General features: G+C 51.3%; 1 protein-coding gene across 1 annotated transcript in view; it reads right to left on the bottom strand.

The window, feature by feature from the left end:
• The window catches only part of Insr (insulin receptor), a gene marked incomplete at its 5' end in the record, with an annotated part of 144,446 nt that overhangs the window by 115,590 nt on the left and 7,739 nt on the right, over positions 1 to 21,117 (bottom strand). Inside the window, 1 exon segment of the mRNA XM_013509165.1 lies at positions 7,214 to 7,765. Within this exon segment, the coding sequence (XP_013364619.1) occupies positions 7,214 to 7,765 (552 nt within the window).

The raw sequence follows: 21,117 nt of genomic DNA, 5'->3' as shown, positions 1-21,117 counted from the left end.
ACATAACTTCTTCTTGTCACAAAATATATGGGGTGATTGAAAACTACATACAGTGAAAGGCAGGGGCTGGGGATTTAGCTCAGCGGCACAGCGCCTGCCTGGCAAGTGCAAGGTCATGAGTTCAATTCCCGGTAGTGGGAGAAAAAAAAAAAAAAGGCAGATTAGTCCCCTCCTCGGTCCCCCACCACCACCGCTTCAAACACCGGTCCCATCATTCTTGCCCCTCTCTGCAGCCATGCTGGAGTCCTCTTTCCTGAGTGTCTTTAGCCCTGCTGCCGGGGCTGCCTGCATGTTCTGAATCGATTCAAAACATCTACCTGTCATGGTCATTTTGACTTTGGAGAAGCACCAGACGTCACCCAGTGCCAGATCCGGGGAATACGGCGGGTGAGGACACAGCATGGTATTTCTACAAGCTGGCCTTTCGCCTGGCTAGCACTCGGCGGCAGCAGTCACCGCACTTTTGCTCGAACCTCATAAGGACACCAGACTTCCAGGACTGCCCGGAAAGTGGCAGGAATGATGAGATAAGTGTGTCTGGAGTGAAAGAGACTGTTCCGAGAGTGAGTCATGGCCATGTCTTTGACTATAAAAATTTTTTAAATTTAGACATTTGCCATATATCTTGATCACACTGCATGTTATTATTCTTCATTAGATTTTCTTGCTCTATGATGGTTTAAATCTAAAATGTTCCACCAAAGCCTCGGGTCTAGGGGTGGGGCTTTTGGGAGGTGATTGGTTTCTAGGGGCCTTAACTCATCAATGGATTAATCCACTGGGGAGTTTATAGCTGAATGTACTGGTAGGAGAAGGAGCCCACTTTGAGGACAGGTTACCCACCCCTTCCAGTCATTCTAGCTCTTCCCTTCTCTCAGCTTCTAGAACCATGAGGTGAGCAGCTTTCCTCCATCTGGCTGCTCTGCCATGACGTTTTTGCCTTGGAACCAGCCAACCATGGAGTGGAATCTCCAAAACCATGAACAAAAAGAAATCCTTATTCCTTTATGTTGTGCGTGTCGGGTATTCTGCCCCAGAAATAGAAATCTGAATAGTACACCCACCCTAGTCTCTTAAAAGTCTGAAAAGATTTTTATGTGCCATACAAAATTAGCAGCCAGGGGGTTGGATTGGACCACAGGCCATAATCTGCAGACCTCGTATCCAGGGTCTTACTCAGATCAGCCTGAGGTCCAAACATTGCCAGCTAGAGCTCCTGAGCAAGCTTCTCCATGACAACCCCAGCCTCAGTCTTCTTTTCTGTAAAATGGGACTAACACACTCTCACAGGCTGAGGGAGGATTCTGTGAGGCAGCATTTGCTGAGTGCCTGGCATATAGTATGTGCTCAATAAGCATGAGGCAGTCACAAGTGTTAACACTGTCACTGTTGACAGTAAACCAGGTACCACTAGAGGTGCTAAGAACTCCATGGTGAGCACCAAAGTCTCTCTCTGGGAGAGCTCAGTCTGGTGGGGGAGCCAGTTAAGATGAAGAAGAGCTTTGCCCTTAGTTCATATTCTCTCTCTGTCTCTCTCTGCCTCTCTCTCCTGAATTTCACCACCTTTCACAATGAGCACAGGAAGTAGATTAAGAAGGAGGAGGAAGGGGGGCTGGGGATTTAGCTCAGCGGCAAAGTGCCTGCCTGGCAAGCACAAGGTCATGAGTTCCGTTCCTGGTACCGGAGAAAAACCAAAAAAAAAAAAGGGAGGAGGAAGGAAGAACGAGAATGAGGAAGAAAAAGGGAGAAGGAGCAGGAGGAAATAGAAGATGAGGACGTGTTCTTAACAGGAAGCTAAGCCAGGCACGGTGCTGCATACCCGTCATCCCAGCCCTTGGGAGCCTGAGGCAGACGATCCTTGGGAGTTTAAGGCCGGCCTGGGCTTCACAGCAAGACCCTGTCTCAAAAAACAACAATGAAACAGGAAGCTAAACATTCCGCCTAAAGTCTGTCCCTTCAACACCATACACCCAAGTATGTGACCCCCACCGCTCTACAAAGCGCAACTCGACTTTCAGAGGCCCTCAGACAAAGATGGAACTCAAATCAGGGAGGCGGGTCTGCCCTCCTCCTCCCCGCCCACTTTCCTGCCCACACCTGCCCGCGGCACTGCTGACCAGCTCCCCTGGCACCCGTGGCCCCCTGGCCTTACGCTTCTTTGCGACCCAGGGAGCAGCTGGGGAGACGTCCCAGAAGGCAACTGCCAGAGCAGCCGGCCAGCAGGCCCGGGCTTCCGTCCCTCAAAGTGCCCCGTGCCGGAAATCCAGCCCATCCAGCTTCTGCCCCCCACCCCGGGGTCAGGGTGGTCTTCCCTCGGGGCTGTGGCTGCGGCGCCCACCGTATCAGCGGGAACATGGGAGATGGTCCTCATGCACCCCAAGACCAGAGTGAGAAATGGGGCCATATTCACCCAGCGGCGGGGCCACCCAGCGGGGTGAACCCACAGAAGGCTCGTGCAGTGCCAGGCGCTAACTGCACCTCCTACACAATTTCACGTAAGCTCCAAATAGGTCCCATGGGGATCCCCATTTTCCAGAGAGGGAAACTGAGGCTTGGTCCTTTTTGCAACCCATACATGCCGAGACAGACTGGAAGCCAGTGCTTCCTGATTCCCGGCATGCCAAGGCCACCTACAAAGGGCTCCAAAGAGGCTGAGCTTTGGGGCCAGGAGAAGGCCCCCACCTCAGCACTGTCCTGCGGCTCTGGAGACCAAGGAAAAGCCGTGTCCTGTGTCCTGCTTCTTGGGCCCGCTCCCCGCCACATGATGCTCCGTCCCGCTGTGGGCGCCGCACAGGCCGCCATCTTGGCCGCCATCTTGGCCGCCTCAAGGCGCAGGCCGGTCCCTTCCAGGCCCTGATCCCAAAAACGAGGAGTCACCTTGGGTGCTTCGGGAAGCTGGCAAGAAAGCGATGGTGGCCAAGGTGCCCAAATAAGATACGTGAGAAGATTTGAGGGGGGAAGGAGTTGAAACACACTCTTCCGGGCTCTGCTTCTGTCTCCTCAGAAGGAATATCTTCCAAAGGCTCGTGTTGGTCTGTTTTATGTTTTTAAATCCCACCAGATACTACATAAGCCTCTCCTAAAGCCAAGGCAACAAGGTCAACATAAGCATTTTGAAAGTCACAGCCATGTTCATAGCAGCAAGATCTGGAGTTGTTGAAACGTGAAAGTAACCCAAGCATGCAACTTTTGGATGGAATAGTATTGTGCCACGAAAAGGAGAGAAATTATGACACACGGCACAACGTGGGTGAACCTTGAGCACGTGACATCTGGTGAAAGGACACACACGGCAGGCACCCACTGCCCAGATGTCCTTTCAGTCATCAGATCAACAGGGACAGGAAGTAGAATGGTGCATACCAGGGGCTGCGGGCAGTTTCAGTCAGGGGAGATAAGAAAGTGCTGGAGCCAGGGGCATGATTAGACAGGCAGGGGAATGTGCCATGTGTCGGTGAGCTGTGGGCTTCAAGTGGGTTCCGCGCTAAATTTCATATTATGCAAAATTTACAATAAAGAAACTGAGTTTAAAGCAGAACAAGGACAAACAGCCTTGCACGGTGACACGGGCTTGGGAGGCTGACACAGGAGGATCACCACGAACGCAAGCCCAGCCTGGGCTATGGAGCGAGACTCTGTCTCAAAAAACCAAAAAGCAAAAACAAAAAACAAAGCAGAACAAGCGCAAGGCTGAGCTGAATTCAGCACACATGGGCGGGCCCTCAAAAGGCAATGGTGTGCTGACCCTGAGAACAGGACAAGACCACACGCCCGGCCGGGCACAGCAGGGGCGGTAGGCAGGCCACAGGACCCCCCACAAGGGGCCTTCTGTCCACAGGGCAGTCCCTGCGGCCACACCTTCCCCCAGGGACAAACGGAGGGACAAGCCCAGGCCAACAAGAAAAGACATAAACATTTCCAAGAAACAGCTCCTGGGCATCTCAGAGACCAGGAGACTAAACCCAGACAACTCCAGCCTGGGTATCTGACTGAAGTGGATACAGAAATGAATCCATGTAGGAACAGCTTAAATTCTACCTCAAGACACTGAACATTTCAAACAAGCACCTAAATTGGAGAAATCAACGCTGGCTGAAGAATTCATTTATTGTTGTTGTTGTTTTTTCTTTCCTTTTCTTTTTATTTGGTTTTTGTGTGTGTGTGTTGTTTTGTGTTTTGTTTTTTTGAGACAGGGTCTCACTATGTTGCCCAGGCTGATCTAGAACTCCTGGGCTCAAGTGATCCTCCCGCCTCAGCCTCCCAAAGAGCTGGGCCTAATATACACATGGAACAGTATGCCCGGGAAAGACTGTTCACCATGCCAAGGAAAGATTGTTCATTTTTTACCCTAGTACCCTTTGGGTAAAAGCAGCTCCAGCATTTCTAAAACAGAGTGGACAATGCCACTGCCACCATAAAAAAAAAAAAAAAAGTGTGTGTGTGTGTGTGTGTCTTTTGTAAAGTTGGTGCAAAGCCCAGCCCTGTTTTTATTAGCTGTGTGGCCTGGGGCAAGCTAAGTAACCTCTCTGGTTGCTACAGGAAGATAACTGCCCACCCCCCACCCCCGTTACACATCAGGTTCCACCTACAGTATCACGCCCTCCCCTCTTCCTAAGCGCATGCTGCCCCTCCTCAGACCTCCACAGCCTTCTAAATCACCACTGCCTTCCAGCTCTACAAAACTCTGCGCTCTCCACCCCCCACCTCCCTTTCCCATGTCTTCCCCACCTATTTGACCTTGGGTGAAAAGACCCTCCTTTCTCCCCTGCCCTATCTTTTGGGATACAACCTTCAAGCCACCCACTCACTTTCTCCTGCCCCATTCTCACGTTCACTAGTTCTTCCCAGAGAATTTTACAACATGTGGGAAGAGCCAATAAAGCAATAAACAAGAGCTCTATGTGTGCACGGAACTGCGGCTTGGACAGGAAAACGTTATCAAGCTGATGCTCAGAAAAGTAACCTCCACGGCTCAAAGAGAGATGGCGACAGACCCCGAAGCAAGGAAGCTGGGGTGATTTCTGCCGTAAATACCAGAGACCCCAACTCATCATTTGGGTGTGTCATACACACGAATAAATCCCAAGTATTGAGGATGAAAGGTTTTTTTTAAACAATCATAATTAAAACATGGTGGGAAAACTGTCTTACGGGTACAGAGTGGCTTTGCAGACCCCAAATACAGAAAGCAGAGGCAAAACCTGAGGCCTGAACGTCCCAGAACCCTTGCACCACGGAGCCCAGCCGGGCGACAACGTTGGTCAAGGGTTAGCGAACAGACATCACGCAGGAAAACCGCGTAGGAATGAGACTTCCAAAACCCACGGGGTGCGAACCGAGAGCAAAACAGAAGACGGGTATCAGGAAGCAGGAAGATGGAGCTTCCTCACAGGGGGCGGGGTCAGGAGATGGAGCGGACGGAGGCGGCCGGAAAGGGATTGAGACGCGCTACGCGCAGCCGCAACACCACCGCTACCACCCCTGCCGCCAGGGATACAAACGCAACGCACATGTGCTAATGAAAGTGCTAAAAACCGCCGAGGTACTGGAAGATAAACGGACCACGGATATATAAGCAAGACAAGAACACTTGAATGATAAACAAACAAACGTATTTATCATCCCCGGATGGCAATCAAAGAAATGCAAATAGAAACCATGTCAACACCAGGCTCCTCCCAGAACCGAGTAAATTACAAAAGATTTTGCAAACAGCACTCGAGGTGGCCAAGGCGTCGCCCTCCAGTCCCACGCGACAAGGAGCGGGCTGCGGGTGCAACATTTCCAGAGAGCCATGTGGCAATCCTGAGCCGGAGCCTCTGACCCAGAAATTTCATTTCTGGAAAACAGGCCCAAAGAAATAAACGCTAGCTAAAGCCTGAACCCCGGATGCCTTGATGGAAGCCGGAAAGATCCTAACACAACCCCAGAGAGGGTTAAAGACATTAACACATAACAGACCTATTGAATACTCACTAGCAGGAAGTGTCCCTAATAAACCTCGATGAGCAAAGGTTCCCCGGGGCCGAAGACAGCTGTTTTGCTTCCTGTGCAGTTTTTTTTTCCAAGTGTCTATCATGGCCATTTTGATTTTTTATATTCAGTTAAAAATAAATTTGTTTTTCTCTGAAAAATAAATGCATACTCTACCACTCTTTTCCCTCTCTCAGGCAAGAGGAACATAGGGGCATGCACTGTCTGGCATATGAGGAGGCAACTGATGGGCCCTTGGGGAAAACCTGGCCCCAATTTGTCTGTGTAAATAAAGTTTTATTGAGACGCGGCCCCCTGCCCCGCCATACTTTTACACCTAGCCGTGGTTGTTGGCCCACTGCAGTGGCAGAGTTCAGTACAGGAGCCTCACCCCATCTGAGGTTCCACTTTGCACGATTTCAGTTCCCCACGGTCAACTGTGGTCTGAAAATACTGAATGGAAAAATCCCACAAATAAGTTTCCACAGTGAGCTGCGGCGCGATGCGATCTCACGCCACCCTGCTCTGCCCCACCTGGACCGTGCATCCTGCCTTTGTCCAGCGTCCCCACCCTTTAGCAACTTAGCAGCCAGGAGGTTATCAGATGGACGGCGTCACAGTGCTTGACGTGACGGGATATCTTGTTGCGGTATATTATTCTGAGTGTTTAGAGTATTCTTAAGTCATTGCTGCTCATCTCTTCTTGTGCCTGCTTTATAAATTAAACTTCCCCATAAGTACCGACGTGTAAGAAGAAACCTTATTGGGCTGAGTACTGTTTGCGGCTTTGGGGATTTTGACGCAGATCCCCCGCAGGAGGGGTCCCCGGGTGCCCAGCCCCCGATCTGTTGGGACCCCGTCCACACAGCAGGAGGTGAGCTCCGGGTGACCAAGAAAACCGTATCTGCGTTTCCAGGCACTTCGCGCTGCTCCCTACAGGAGCACGAACCCTGTCCCCTGCACACTCAAGGGACCTGCGCTTGCAACTCCATGGACTCACCCTGTACCCATCTCTCCAAGCCATTCGTGGAGAAACTGTCCCGCATGGAACTGGCCCCTGGTGCCAAAAGGTTCAGGGACCGCTGCCTCCCGCATAAGGCAGGGCTACTGCTCCAGAGCCTGAAGTGTTCTCCACCAAGGCTCTGCAGAGCGTGTGCCATCTCCACCTCACCGAAGTCCCCAGCCCCTGCCCCACGACCACGTCTTGAGAAGGGGGAGGAGAGCCCGGTCCCCAGCGTACCTTTCTGACAATGACTGTGAGTCCAGCACCGCTCCACAAACTGCCCGTTGATGACTGTCGCAGGACAACTGGTCTTGCCCTTGGTGGTGCCCGGACAGATGTCCCCACACTCCTCGTTGTCGTCCTTGTTCAGCACGATGTAGTTGTCCTCCACGGAGTCCAGGATGCGGGACCAGTCGATGGTGGCCAAGTAGCAGAGTTCGTTGTTCTTCTCGATGCGCACGGAGCCCCGGGTGATGTTCATGAGGCTGTGCAGCCCCAGCTCCTTCAGGTGGACCATCTCGAAGATGACCAGTGCGTAGTTGAAGAAGAGGCGGGAGCCGCGGATGACCGTGAGGTTGGGGAACAGGTCCCTCAGGCTCTCGAGCCCGTAGACCCGAAAGAGCAGCAAGTAATCGGTGATCATGACGAGTTTGGGGAAGCTGAGGTCACGGAAGTCTTCTGGCTTCGTCTTGAACATCAAGAGGATCTGCAGATGTCCTTCGATGACGGAGCAGTTCTCCAGCTCGTGCAGCCTGGTGAGGTTGTTCCGGATGTCCATGCCGGGACACACTGGAGGTGGGGACAAGAGGAAAGCGAGACAGATGAGCAGATGTCCCAGCAGGTGAGAACCCCAAGGGCTGCTTCCCACTCCCGGGATGGCAGGTGGCGTCACGCACTCCCCTCTGCCACCGCCCACCCCTTGGATACGTGCCCAGTCCTGGGACCGCTGCATGCTGCAGTATTTCTATCTTTAGGGCTCTGAGGAAGGTCTGCAGTATTTCCCACAAATACCCACCTCCCAACCCCACTGACGGTGCCTGCGCGTGTCCCACCCTTCCTTTTCTCGTGTCCCTTTGTGATAGTGGCCGTGGACTCAAGGTCAGCCAGTAGATGAATGGATAAGGGAAATGCAGCTCAGACACGTGACGCAACCGTGACGGAAGACATTGAAGACATTCACAGCAGCCCAGCGGACCGAGGCGCGTACTACGCTGGGGCACAGAAAGACAGAGGCAGAATCTGAAAAGTCTGCTTTCATAGAAATTGAAAGCAAAGTGGCAGTGGCCGACGCTGAGGGGGTGAGGAGGAGGAGAGAGGTTGGCTGACGGTACAAAGGGATAAGCAGACAGGAGGAATCACTGCTGTGTTCCTGGGCAGCCCGGACAGTGAGTGACGCTGTGTGGTGCGAGAAATGATCAAATACATTACTAGGTGGACGCTTACATTTTTTAAAACTTATGACAGTAAAAGACACGTTGCTGTGCTGGGTGTGGTGGCGCACACCTGTAATCCCAGCACTGTGGAGGCTGAGGCAGGAGGATCATTGGGAGTTGAAGACCAGCCTGGGCTACAAAGTGAGAGCAAGGCCAGCCTGCACTGCATACTGAGACCCTGTCTCAAAGAGACAAAAGAAAAAGACATATTGCTATTCACGCCCCTCAAAATCCTCCCCTTTGCTTCAAACACAACCACTCCATCAACCTGGCAATTTTCTGAAGCAGTTCTGGAAGTCCTCTTCGGTGAGTGTCTTTATGAGATGTGGTGAAAAATACAACTGCTCCCGAGAGAAGGGCAGGCTCCTAAAAATATCAGTGTGTCCTCATCTTCTTTACTCACTGCATCTGGCACTGTGTGCTTGCTGGCTCTTCCCCAAGGTCAAAATGACCCTAACAGAGAAATGTTTTGAATCAGTTCAGGACATCAAGGCAGCCACAGCAGTGCAACCAAGGACACTCACGAAAGAACACTTCCAGAACTGCTTCAGAAAGGGGCAAGGACGGTGGGATAAGTGTGCCTGAAGCAAGGGAGAGGATTTTGAGAAGGATCCATGACAATGTGTCTTTTATTATAATATTATTTTAATTGAAATATTCACTAATTTTCCCATCATACCTCAATATTCCAGAATAGCTAGTGGAGCTCTTCCTAATGCTCTTGCCACAAAGAAATAATAAATGTCAGAGACGATTTGATCCATACACGTGGCAAACATGTATGAAATTATCACCATCCCATATCAGTATGTGCAATGGCTACGTGTCAACTGAAATAATTTAAAAATAAATGTAGGAACTAAAAAGGAAGAGGAACAGCGCTGGCCTCGTGGGGGCGCAACCTGGGTGCCGAGTTTCAAATCCTGCAGCAGCCCCGGGGAGCGGCTTTCCCTGCTGAGGCACCCATGCCTACGTTACTACTTTCGAAAGGCAAAGAAAATAATTCCTTTGGCAGGCTCTGTCGAAGCCTCAAAATCATCACTCTGGTCTGACGCAACCAGGACAATAGGATTAAGGGACGTTGAGCAACACAGCAGGTGCAGAGAGGGAAAGGGCGCCGGCTCCCCTGCCCGTCCACGAGGAAGACCTTCAGGAAATGACCGGCGGGGAGAGGCGCCCGCATCCTGACGGGGCCAGGAAGGCTGAACGTGCTTGTGTTGTTCCTGGCTGACTCGACTTCCCGGCCCGCCTGCCTGGCGGAAAATCAAGCCTAATTACCTTTCACCCGGGTGTGGCAAGCGCTTTCCCAGGGAGTCCGATCTCCCTGCCCGCCGCACAAACACCGCCCTTGTTCCTCCACCTAAAGGTGGTGCCTCCCTGACTCCAACACCCACTATGGCTCCCCATGACCCTGCACGTCACTCTCACAGCCCGCAAAATCCCAGCTCTGTGCCCTGAGCCACGCTGAACATCCCAGCCAACCACCTTCGCCCAACTCTGAGACTGTGTCCCCCTATGTCACATGCCCTGTGACATGAGGAATAAAGGCAGACAGGACAGGCGCTAGGCAACACCTGACACCAAGCGAGGCTGTGCTCGCGCCAGCTGTGCTGCTATTTTGCTTTCCCCTGACGTACAGTCCTCTCTGAGCTGCTTTGCCTCCCACCTGACAAAGCCCTCCATCCCTCAGTCCCCTGTTTCTAAATGCTGACCAATCCTGCTTCGAGGGCCAGTTCAAACGCCTCCTCCGACAGACAGCCCTCGGACTGCCTCTCCTCAGAATGCCTACTTGGGTCTTTCCCTTCTCCTTGTGCCCCTTCCATGGGAGTTAACATTCGTCAGAATCAAACTTTTTCAGCGTCTCTCTCCCTCCCCCAACCCCAGAACACAAGGCTCAGCACACAACCCCTGCTTGTTTCATTCCGAGACTCGAAACCTTCATCGGGTATCTCTGAGGCAGACAGATGGCGCGAAAGAAGATCCTCCTAAAAACCCGCCCTGAGGGCCGCCCACAGAAGAAGCACAAATTAGAAAGAAACTGCAAAAGCAAACAGTCTCTTGGAGAGCAGAGAGCCGTTGTGTTCCCGGTTCACATTCCACGCGGAGTGGATTACGCCACACACCCGCTCCCTCGGACGCAGGGGAGAAAGCCCTGTACCCAGCGACTCGGAAACTCACTGTCCTGACATCTGCTGTCCCTGGTCTGAACCCACCAGCGCCCCACAGAAGCCACGCCCAGGCCAGAAAGCAAATGTGAGGGGCCAAGGGCACCAGTTCCAGCCACAGCCTCAACTACAGGGTCCACACCACAGCGCTGAGGCCTCCCAAGGAGCCCAGTCCCACCTACAGAAGAGACAGCCGTCACCCTGAGCACTCCAGCTGGGACCAGCAGGGTGGCCAGGTTCAGCAATTACATTTGAACTTCTGATTTAAGAGGCTGAGGCAGGAGGATTACAATTTCAAGCTCAGCCTGGGCAGTTGAGCAGCTAAGTGTCTCAAAAACTGCTGGACACTGTGGTGATGATTATTATCCCAGCATTCAGGAGGCTGAGGCAGGAGGGTCACCGAGAATCTGAGCCATAAGGAGTTCAATGCCAGCTTGCAGTACACAGGGAGACCTTCTTTCAAAAGTAAGTAAATAAGACAACACAAAATGGGCTGGGGATGTTGCTCACTGCAAAAGCTCTGGGTTCATCGCCAGTACTGCATACACACCAGAAAAAGAACTTATTTTTATATGAAACTGATATTTCAGTGGGAGTCCTGTGTTCCATCAGCATCACACACCACATCCCTGGACTTCTCAAACTTGCGCTTCACAGTTTGTATTTTGTTACACATGCACACACACTGCAGAGAACACCTGTCCAGCTGCCCAGTCTGTCCCAAGCTAAGAAGGAAGCAGAGGCAGAACACATGTGCATCCAGAGATGACCTGGCCACAGGACACCAGGGAGATGTGAGCGTGATTTCCACCATGAGAGAACGCTGGGTCCCTCTGGGGTGGAGACAGTCTGAGAGACAGACCCATGCCAGCAAAGACACAGAGAAACCAAGCCCTCGGACTTTCCTGGTGGGGTGTGCCGGGGGCAGCACCTGGGGAAGGTCTACCAGCTCCTCCAAATCTTCGATGAGGAGCTGTCACAAAATCCAACAATTCCACTCCTAGGTATACGCCCCCCAAAAATGAAAAGGGTTTGTATGCAAATACCTATATCAGAGGTCCTCAGGAAAGCCCAAACCGGAAGCCAGCTACAATGGGTTAGACCCACCTAGAACGTCCCTCACAATCCTGTGTGTGTGCAAGGTGACGTGCTGTACCCACCAGTGGACTCCTCCACGGAGGTGCTCATGGCTCAGTGCGCTGTCAGGATGTGGGGCCTGGCTGGAAGTGGGCCACTGGCACTGTGACCAGGAAGGACGCATCTCTGTCCGGCCACTCCTCCCTTCTCTCTGCTTCCCTGCCACCATGATGTGAGCAGCTTCCTCCGCCCAGGCCTTTCCGCCATCTTGTTTCTGCCTTGGAGCCAGCCAACCATGGACTAAAACTTTGAGACAAAATAAACCTCCCCTCCTTTGAGCTACAGGTGTTGGATATTGTGTTCCAGTGAGAGAAATGTGACCAAGACACCCTGCCCCGTACGCCCATCCAGGGATCAATGAATTTTAAAAATGTGCATAGCCCTAGCAAGGACGACTCCTCAGGCACACAGAGGACTGAAGCTCTGGTACCCGCTAGAACATGCATGAGCCCGAAAAATGTCACACTCACTGAAAGGACCAGGCCCCAAAGGCCACAAAGTGCATAATACCACTGATACAAAATGCTCAGAACAGGCAAATCCACACAGACAAAAAAAAAAAAAATAGATCAGTGGTGGCCGGGAGCTGGGGGAGGAGGTGGGGAAATCAGAGCTGAAGGGATGGAGAACCTTTGGAGAATAATGAAAACGTTCTAAAATTGACTGTGGCGAGGATTGCACAACTCTGAACACACTCAAAGCCACCGAATTACACGCTCTGAGCAGGAGAATTGTACGGCTTGTGAATTCCACCTCACTAAGGGGGTTACAAATAAAGGTTAAACAACCGTAATTGCTCGATAAATAAAGGTTGAACTGCCGCCGTTGCCCAAGACAATGAAGAATCGCTTGGCTTTCTTTAATCTCCTCTTTGCTTTTTTTTAAATCTCCTGTTTGCTTTTTTTAATCTCCCATGAATCTAGCTCGGGACTCATTAAAGCCAAATGTGCCCCTATTAGTCAAAAACAATAGAGCAATTTACCGCTGGGACCGAGAAATCCCCAGAGGAGGTTAAAAAATGTGCCAGAAAGATGAAGAAACTTCTGCTGGCTTCTGGCAAGCAAAGGATGAGTCCAGTTCCTGGTAAGAAGCACCTGGTTCAGAGCCAGTCTTCAAGTAGGAAGCGGAGGGTGGTAAGCTGCAGGGTTCAAGTGCAGACTGGTATTTACTCGGTGCTTACCGTGGGAAGTACTTGGCCTATGCTCTGATGCACACATTCGCATGCTAAATTCTAAAAATAACCCTGCAGGAGGTGCTGTTCCTCCCCCACCCTTTTCTTTATATATATATATATATATATTTGTTGTTCTGTTTTGTGTTTTAGTATTGAGTATGGAACTCTGGGGCCTCATACGTGCTAGGCAAGTGCTCTACCACTGAGCTACATCACACAGATCTCCTTAACTGGCCCAGGCTGGTCTTGGAACTTGCAATCCTCATGCCTCTGCCTTCTGAGTAGCCAGGATTACAGGTTCCACGCACTTTTTGGGGATAAACAAATCGTGGCACTGGGACCGTGGCCCTGTTGCTAAGTCCAGCCCAGCCAGCCAACAAAGGCACCAACTGTGTTCATCAACTGCTGTGCCACGGTTTTACTTTCTTCTCTCTTCCATGCCTAAGACCAGGCACAGTGGCGCGCACCTGGCTGAGGCAGGGGGATCCCACGTTCCAGCCCAGCCTGGGGAACTTAGCAACCTAGCAAGACCGTGTCTTGTAAAACTTTTAGGAGGCCTGGAGATGTAGGTCAGCACTAAGGTCTTGGTCCTGGGTTCAATTGCTGAGGCAGGTGGGCAAAGAGGCAGAGAGAGAGACAGAGAGACACAGAGAACAGAGGGAAAGAGGAAGCTAAGTTACAAGAAAAATGTAGGTTCATATATCCAAATTATTCCAAATACACTCAAGGGTTGTCTACTTGCAGAATCTGATTTTTTTTGTTGTTCAGTTAGTTTGGTTTTTACTGCACTGGGGATTGAGCCGAGGGCCTTTGTGCTGACCTACGTTCCCAATCCTTTTTAAATTTTTTCTGTTTTGAGACAAAGTCTCTTAATTTGCTAAGTCTTAATTTGCTTTGTCTCTCTGTTTTGAGACAAAGTCTCTTAATTTCCCAGGCTGGGTCAAATGGGTTTTTCGGGGTTTTTTTTTTTTTTGGTTTTTCTCTGGTACCAGGAATCGAACTCACGACCTTGCGCTTGCCAGGCAGGCGCTGTGCCACTGAGCTAAATCCAGGCTGGGTCAAATGTGCAATCCTCCTGACGCAGCCTCCCAGAGTGCTGGGACTACGAGCGTGTACCACCACACCAAACCAAGTATTGATTTCTTTTACATTTAAATGAATTAAAGTGACACGAAAGTTTGTGTTGACATTTAAGTGAATCAGCATTCAATAAACCTAAGCATTCCTTCTCACCGGGCACAATCTTCAGGGCTAAAGAGGCGGCCACGCTGCGGGACACAGTTAAGCTTCATCTCCCTTGGTCTCAATGAACAGTGCTCATCCCAAACGCCCAAGAACCAGAACGCTCCAGAAGGAGGGAAGGCTGGCGAGAAAGCTGTCCTGAAAAGAGTTTCCTCTTCCCTTATTTCCCTCTCCACCATAAAAACAGCAGGAGGACAAAGAACAAGAAAGGCAGGGCAGGAAGCTTCTAGAAGATTCCAGAAATCCAGTGAGTTCAGACGCTTCTGCTCCCCATCCTACACGCCCCTGCTCCTCCAGGACTGAGTTCCTCAAACGCTCCCTGGTGACCTATTCTGGGCCCCACATGCTTCCTTCTGCATTCTTTCCAGCCTTAGCCGGGCTTCCCCCTCGGTGCAGGCGTCCTGCCTCAACAAGTCACTCCCCATACCAGTTTTAGAAACCAGCAGGTCTGAATTCTCACCCCTGCTCTGCCTGCCCCGTGTGACACGGCCCGCCCCCGACGCCTCCCGGCCGTCCTCACCGCACAAGGCCAGCGGCAGCGCACTGACAGCCACGAAGACTGGATGGAAACTGGGCCGTGGCCACGCACACCTGTTAGCTCTGCAGTCTGAGCCAAGCGGAACCGATTCCCACCCCTATTACCTTCAGAAACGAGAGCTCAGGGACGCTGGGGAATCAGCCCTGAAGAGTCTCCGAGCTGGACACGGGGGTGCATGCCCATAATCCCAGCACTCCAGGAGACTGAGGAAGGAAGACTGCACGGTCAAGCCCACCCTGGGCAACTTAGGGACTTGGCAAGATGCTGTCTCAAAATTAAAAATATCAGGGATATATCACAATGCAAAGGCCCTGGAGTCAGTCCCCAGTATGGGAAGGGATCTCTGTGAAAGACAGTCGGCAGGTATGGCAGAGAGGCCTGTAATCCCAGCACTCAGGAGGCTGAGGCTGGAGGATCCCCATGAGTCTGAGGCCAGCCTGGGCAGGTGAATTCAAGGCCAACCTGAACCACATAGTGAGACCCTGTCTCCAAAAGTGGGGATGGGGGATAAAACGACATAGCAAGCGGGAGCATCCAGACACCTGGATTCTAATGCAGGTTCTGGAATCAGCAAGTTAGTCATGTGCAAGTCATTCTTGTATTCATTCAACAAATGTTTCCTGGGCATCCAAGTGTGCTAGACATCACACCGGGCGCAGGAGGGGATGGTGATAGAATAACTAGGTTATTTCTCAACAGAATAAGCAGGCTGTGACATTACAGCAGTTAGAGAAGAGACACCTAAATAACTGTGACAAGCTGCCACCAAAGGGAAAAGATACAACAAGGAACTTCATAAACCGGAGGCCGGGGAGCCCGGTTGGGAGTCTAAGCTTTGGGCAGCTGTGTGGTGTTGGGTGGATGACTGAACCTCTCTGGGCTTCAATTTTCCTGGAATGGTCAAATAGAAAAGCAGGTCCACAGAAGGCAAGAAGGGGTCAGAGTTTTCTAGGGCACAGAGCAGAAGCCAGCCCAGGATCCCGGGGAAACCCATCCACGCTACACGGAGCTGAAAGGAAGGTAACATAGCCACCGTGCTGGGGGCGGGACTTCTATAAGTGCAGGTTTGGGGGCTGGGGATTTAGCTCAGCAGCACAGCGCCTGCCTGGCAAGCGTGAGGTCATGAGTTCGATTCCCGGTACTGGAAAAAAAAACAAAACCCAAAACAAACAAACAAAAAAATACATATATATATATATATATATATGCAGGTTCTATTGGTTCCCGAGAACAGTGCTGCTGGGGTTAGTGCTTGAGGTCAGTGCTTCAACCCGGCACTAACCTCAGCCCTCGAGACAGAAGCAACCTAGCTGTCCATCCACAGGGGATCCTAGAAACCAACCACAGCCCAGGCGCCTGATGGGGTCCCCGGGCCAGCAGCCTCAGCACCGTCCACTTGGAGCTACAGCTTCTTGGGGTACCCCACCCGACCCAAAACCGGGGAGACAGGGCCCAGGACAGCCTTTCAGGGTGTCTGACTACCATTCAGGTCTTGGCAGCCAGGAAACAACGCACAGGGTGCCCGACATCTTCTAGGAAGAGCCAGGGAGGATTTTCAGTTTGGGGGACAAGAGATACGATCACGGTCACCGCAACAGGGAAACTGAACCTTCTCCAGCGCCAGAGAAAGGAAGAGAGGTTGACTTCACTCATCGCAGCCCCGCCTCTGTGAGACACCCAACGTGTAAATGATCCCAAGAGCAACAGAAGAGAGAGATGGCAGGAAACGGGGGGATTTCTGTGGAGTGGAGGGCTTCTAAGGATGGGAGGAGAGAGGAGCAGCATGCAGGTGTGCTATGTAGGGCTCCAACTCCCCCAATGTGTTTATCACGTATCGCAAACACATACTAATAAAAAAAATTTTAAAATGGGTATGAGAGACGGAAAGAGAAATTGCAATGTAAATGGCATATCCTCCCACGGGTTATGAAATAGAAATTTGAGTTTTTCTTCAAACACTTAAACGTGGGGCCGGGCGTGGTGGCGCACGCCTGTCATCCCAGCATTCGGGAAGCTGAGGCAGGGGGATCGCTGTGAGTTCGAAACCAACCTGAGCTCCATCGTGAAACCCTGTCTCAAAACACAAATTAAGTAACTAATTTAAATTTTTTTTTTTTTTTTTTGGTACCAGGAATCAAAGTCAGGACCTTGCGCTTGCCAGGCAGGCGCTTGTGCGCTGAGCTATCTCCCCGGCCCATAATTTTTAGAAAATAAAAGTGGCTTCAATACCATTCTCAGGTCAGGGGGCCTTACAGAAACAAGAGCTGCCCGTGGGCATGAAGGTGACAGAAACCCGAGAAAGAAACCAGGGCGCCCCCCACAGGTGACACGAAAGGGTCTCAGGGGTGTGAGGCTAAGAGCAACGTGGAAGGAGTGTGTGATACTGTTAAGTAAACAGACACCCAGTCTTCAGTCTCTGCAAAAGTCAGAGCATAGCCAAAAAAAGGTAATAGAAAAAGAATCGTGACTCTGGCTGTCTCTCCAGAAAGGAGCTGACAGCTGTGCACGAGGAAGGAGAAAGTGTTCACCACCAACTCGCTTCCTGCCTGCAGCTTTTGGCTCCAGGACGCTAAGAGCCAAAGAGTACAAGAGCAGCTGGGAGGGGCCGGGGATATAGCTCAGCGGCGTAAGTGCTTGCCTGGCAAGCCTGAGGTCGGGGGTTCGATTCCCGGTACCAAAAAAAAAAAAGCAACTGGGGACACAGGTCCGTGGTGGCGTGTGCTTAGCATGCACAAGGCCCAGGGGTTCAACCCCTAGCACTGCCCTCCCAAAAAACCCCATAAAAACATTTTAAATAGAGCCAAGCATGATGACACACTCCTGCAATCCCAAGACCTGGGAGGCTGAGGCAGCAGCGCCAGAAGCTCCCGTGCAGCCTGGCCAACTTTGGGATTTAAGGAGATTCTGTCTCAAAATTAAAAGGGACCAGGGATGTAGCTCAGCGTGAAAGCATTGGGTTCAGTCGCCAGTACTGGAAAAAAAATTAAGTGGAGATTAAAATGAAAGCCAGGTCAGGGAGCAGGGCTGTGCGCTACTCTTTCCAGGAACCGCAGGAGAGGAAGGAGCCTGCACGCCTGCGGGAAGCGCTGTCATGGGCCAGCGGAGGGGGAGGGGCGGGAGGAGCTGCGTGGAAACCCAGGAGAGAAAAGAGAGTCCACCAGACGGACCTCAGAAGAAAGCAACCCACCAACACCTTGAACTCAGACTCCCAGAATCCATCTTTGCTCTTCACAGCTCTCTGCCATGGGTTCAAATCCTAGCTCTGCCTCATCTTTGCTGTGCAGTCCTAAGCAAGACACATCCCCCTCTGAGCTCCTACTCTGTTTTCTGCCCTCTTCTAGAAAATCCTAGTGGGTCTTGTGCCCAGGGGAAGGTGTTCCTTAAGTTCCAGGGAAGGACCCTGTGCTTCCCCCAGGGACCGAGCAAGGAGTGCTGGGAAGAGAGAAATGTGGATGAGAAGGGTGAACTGTCAAAGATGGTAGGTGGGAGAGGAAAACGGTAGAATCTGTGATCTCTAATCCCAGTGCTCTGGGAAGCTGAGGCGGGAGGATTGCAAGCTCCGGGCTAGCAGTCCTGAGCAACTTGGTGACTTAGCAAGGCCCTGTCTCAAAATTAAACTTTGTTAAAGGGCTTCAATGCAGCTCCATGTGAATGGAGACTGAGTTCAATCCCCAGGACCCCAAATCAATCAATCAATAAATGACCAGAAGAATCGAGCAAAATCCATGGATGACAGATCTACCAAGAACGATGACCTTGGAACAGTAATACCTCAGGACTCTGAAGCAAGCCAGGGGAGGAGGAGAAGCGGCCAGCACCTGAGAGAGCACAGCGCAGGGACAGCATGGGTGCTGGGGGCGGTGTCTTGGGGCAGGGCAGGGCGGGGGCGGGGGCTGTGCAGGGCAAGACGCTGTGTGTTCGTGACTGAGGAGGATTTCTGTTTTGTTTTTTTTTTTTGTCTTTTTGAAACAGGGTCTCGCTATGCAGTTCAGGCCGTCCATGAGCTCACTTTGTAGCCCAGGCTGGTCTCGAACTCGCAACGATCCTCCTGCCTCAGCCTCCCGAGTGCTGGGACTACAGGCGTGCGCCACCACACCCGGCCTGAGGAGGATTTCTGGAAGAGAATTTGCACACAGGAAGCGGGTGCATAAAGGTGGGGGCCTGAGGAACTGGGAGCCCCAAAACCCGCAGTCTCAGGAAGCAAAGCTGAGACCCAGGAGACGCAGGGCATCAGCTGACAGACTTAAAAAGCTCCTTCCGGCGGCAGAGTGGAGGAGGGAGGGAAGCAGGGCATTCTGAGTCTGGGGTGGGGGTGCTGAGAAGATAAGGGAGGTGGGCTGAAGCCAGGCACAGATGCCTGGCTTCAGTGACAACACGTGCCTGTGCCATGAAAGGTGAAGGGTACAGAAGGCAATGAGAAAGGAAAAGGATAGGAGGACTGGGAGGGGCGGCCAGCTTTAAGCACAAGGACTAGAAGAATATCCTCCCACACCGTCACCATCACCCTGGCACCAGCAAGGACTTAGCTGTGTTCTGCACGTGCACCAACTCCCCGCAAGAAACAGAATCATTACGCACCACAATGCGTACTAATAAAAATAAAAACTGAAGGAAAAATGGTATGTTGCCGTGCATCACCCTCAAATCCCCTCACCTCTAATGCACTATTCCCTCATTCTTGCCGCTCTCTGTAGCAACTCTGGAAGTCCTCTTTCGTGAGAGTCTTTACAAGGTGTGATCAAAAATTCAGTGAATGCCGCCCTCCGACAGCAAGGCAGGCCAGTGAGAACGTGACTGTCTGTATGTCACCTCACTCACAGATCTGGCACCGTGTGACCTCCTGCTCTTCCCCAAAGTCAAAATGACCATGAAAGGAAAACACCTTGAATCAGTCCAGGACCCTAAGGCAGCCAGGACAGTGCAGCTAAAGACACTCACGGAAGGAGACTCCAGAGCTGCTGCTGAAGGTGGAGAGAACAACGAGATAAATGTATCGGAAGTGAGGAGGAGGATTCTGACAGGGAATAATGGCAATGTGTCTTTCCCTGTAACAAGATTCTGAAGATTTAAACATTCACCATATTTTTATCACACAGCGCGTGTAAGAATGAACATCTGAAGACACCTCCTTGTTGATGGTAGGGAAGGAAACAAAGGGATGCGAGTCTGAGAAAACAAGAAGAAATCACAGAGAAGCAGTCAGAAAATAGCCACTTCTCTCCTCTCTCCTGTCTGACAATGACCCCCCTCTGCACGCAAAACTGACGCAGTTTGTGGAAAGCACCTGTGTTTTCCACATTCCCACGAAGGCAAAGGAGAGAAACAAGAATCTCACCATCGCATCCTGCTGTCCCTGGGTACAAGACGGGGGCTCCTCTATAAACCTGCTGAGACCCTGCTCACATAAGAAACTGGAAGAAAAAGCCAGACCGGAAATCAAAACTTCATCCTCAAAGCTCGCTCTGACCTCCGCGGGAACGGAGAGCCAGTCTGTGCCTGAGCAAATCTTGCTCCGATGGAAACAAAATGTGTTCCTAAAATCCCCAAGGCCGCTCCAGTGCTCCCTGGCCCCGGGGCTAAAGCTCCTCATGGGACACCAGCCAGCGCAGGGGTTCTGCGTGATCTCAGGCAATCTCCAGATGATAGCCAAGGTTAGACACGCAGGTGGAAAGACAGCCAAATGGGCACCCACATCACAAGGGATTCTCAGTGGGAAACGGCACACCCAGCTTCACAACTGGCAGCCACAGATATAAGGAACCCCCTACTGCCAGCTCTCACTGCCTGTGAGAGCTCTGGTCCATGCAGAATGTGGGAAAACCAAATTAGCAAATACTGAGCCATCACACATAGAGGAAGTGGGGGCCCAGGTTCCCCGGAGCTTTGGCTCATTTTTTTTTTTTTATCACAGATCAATACTTAACTTTGTTTTCTCTGTGTTTTACAATTGGATATGTGTGGTTTTTCAATTAAAATGGTACATGTATTTTAAACCAGTACAACCACTGTGGAAATCAGTGTGGAGATTCCACAAAAAAACTGAAACTAGAAATGCTATTTGACCTAGCGATTCTCCCTCCAGGTGTCCTCCCCCAAAGCTGAAGACATCACATTACAGTGACCCATGCATGCCCATGTTTATAGCAGCACAATTCATAGTAGCTAAATCTTGGAAGCAGCCTGGATGTCCGTCAGTAGGTAAATGGATAGAGGAAATCTGGTATTTACAAGCCATGGAGCACTACTCTGCCATAAAGAAGGGAAACGAGTCATTTATAGGAAAGTAGATGAACCTTGAGACCATCACGCTGAGTGAAATAAATCAGACACAGAGGTTTAAATAGCACGTTGTTTGTCTTACATGACAAGCCCAAATTATAAGCAAAGAGCAGAGTAAAAGGTGGACATTAGGAAGCAGGGAGACAGATCTTCCTCAGATGGGAAGGGGATCA

This window comes from Chinchilla lanigera, unplaced genomic scaffold (assembly GCF_000276665.1).
Source record: "Chinchilla lanigera isolate Chin_1 unplaced genomic scaffold, ChiLan1.0 scaffold00162, whole genome shotgun sequence".
Classification (NCBI taxonomy): domain Eukaryota; kingdom Metazoa; phylum Chordata; class Mammalia; order Rodentia; family Chinchillidae; genus Chinchilla; species Chinchilla lanigera.
The sequence above is the reverse complement of the archived record's forward strand: the minus strand, read 5'-3'. Positions and strand labels throughout refer to the sequence as shown.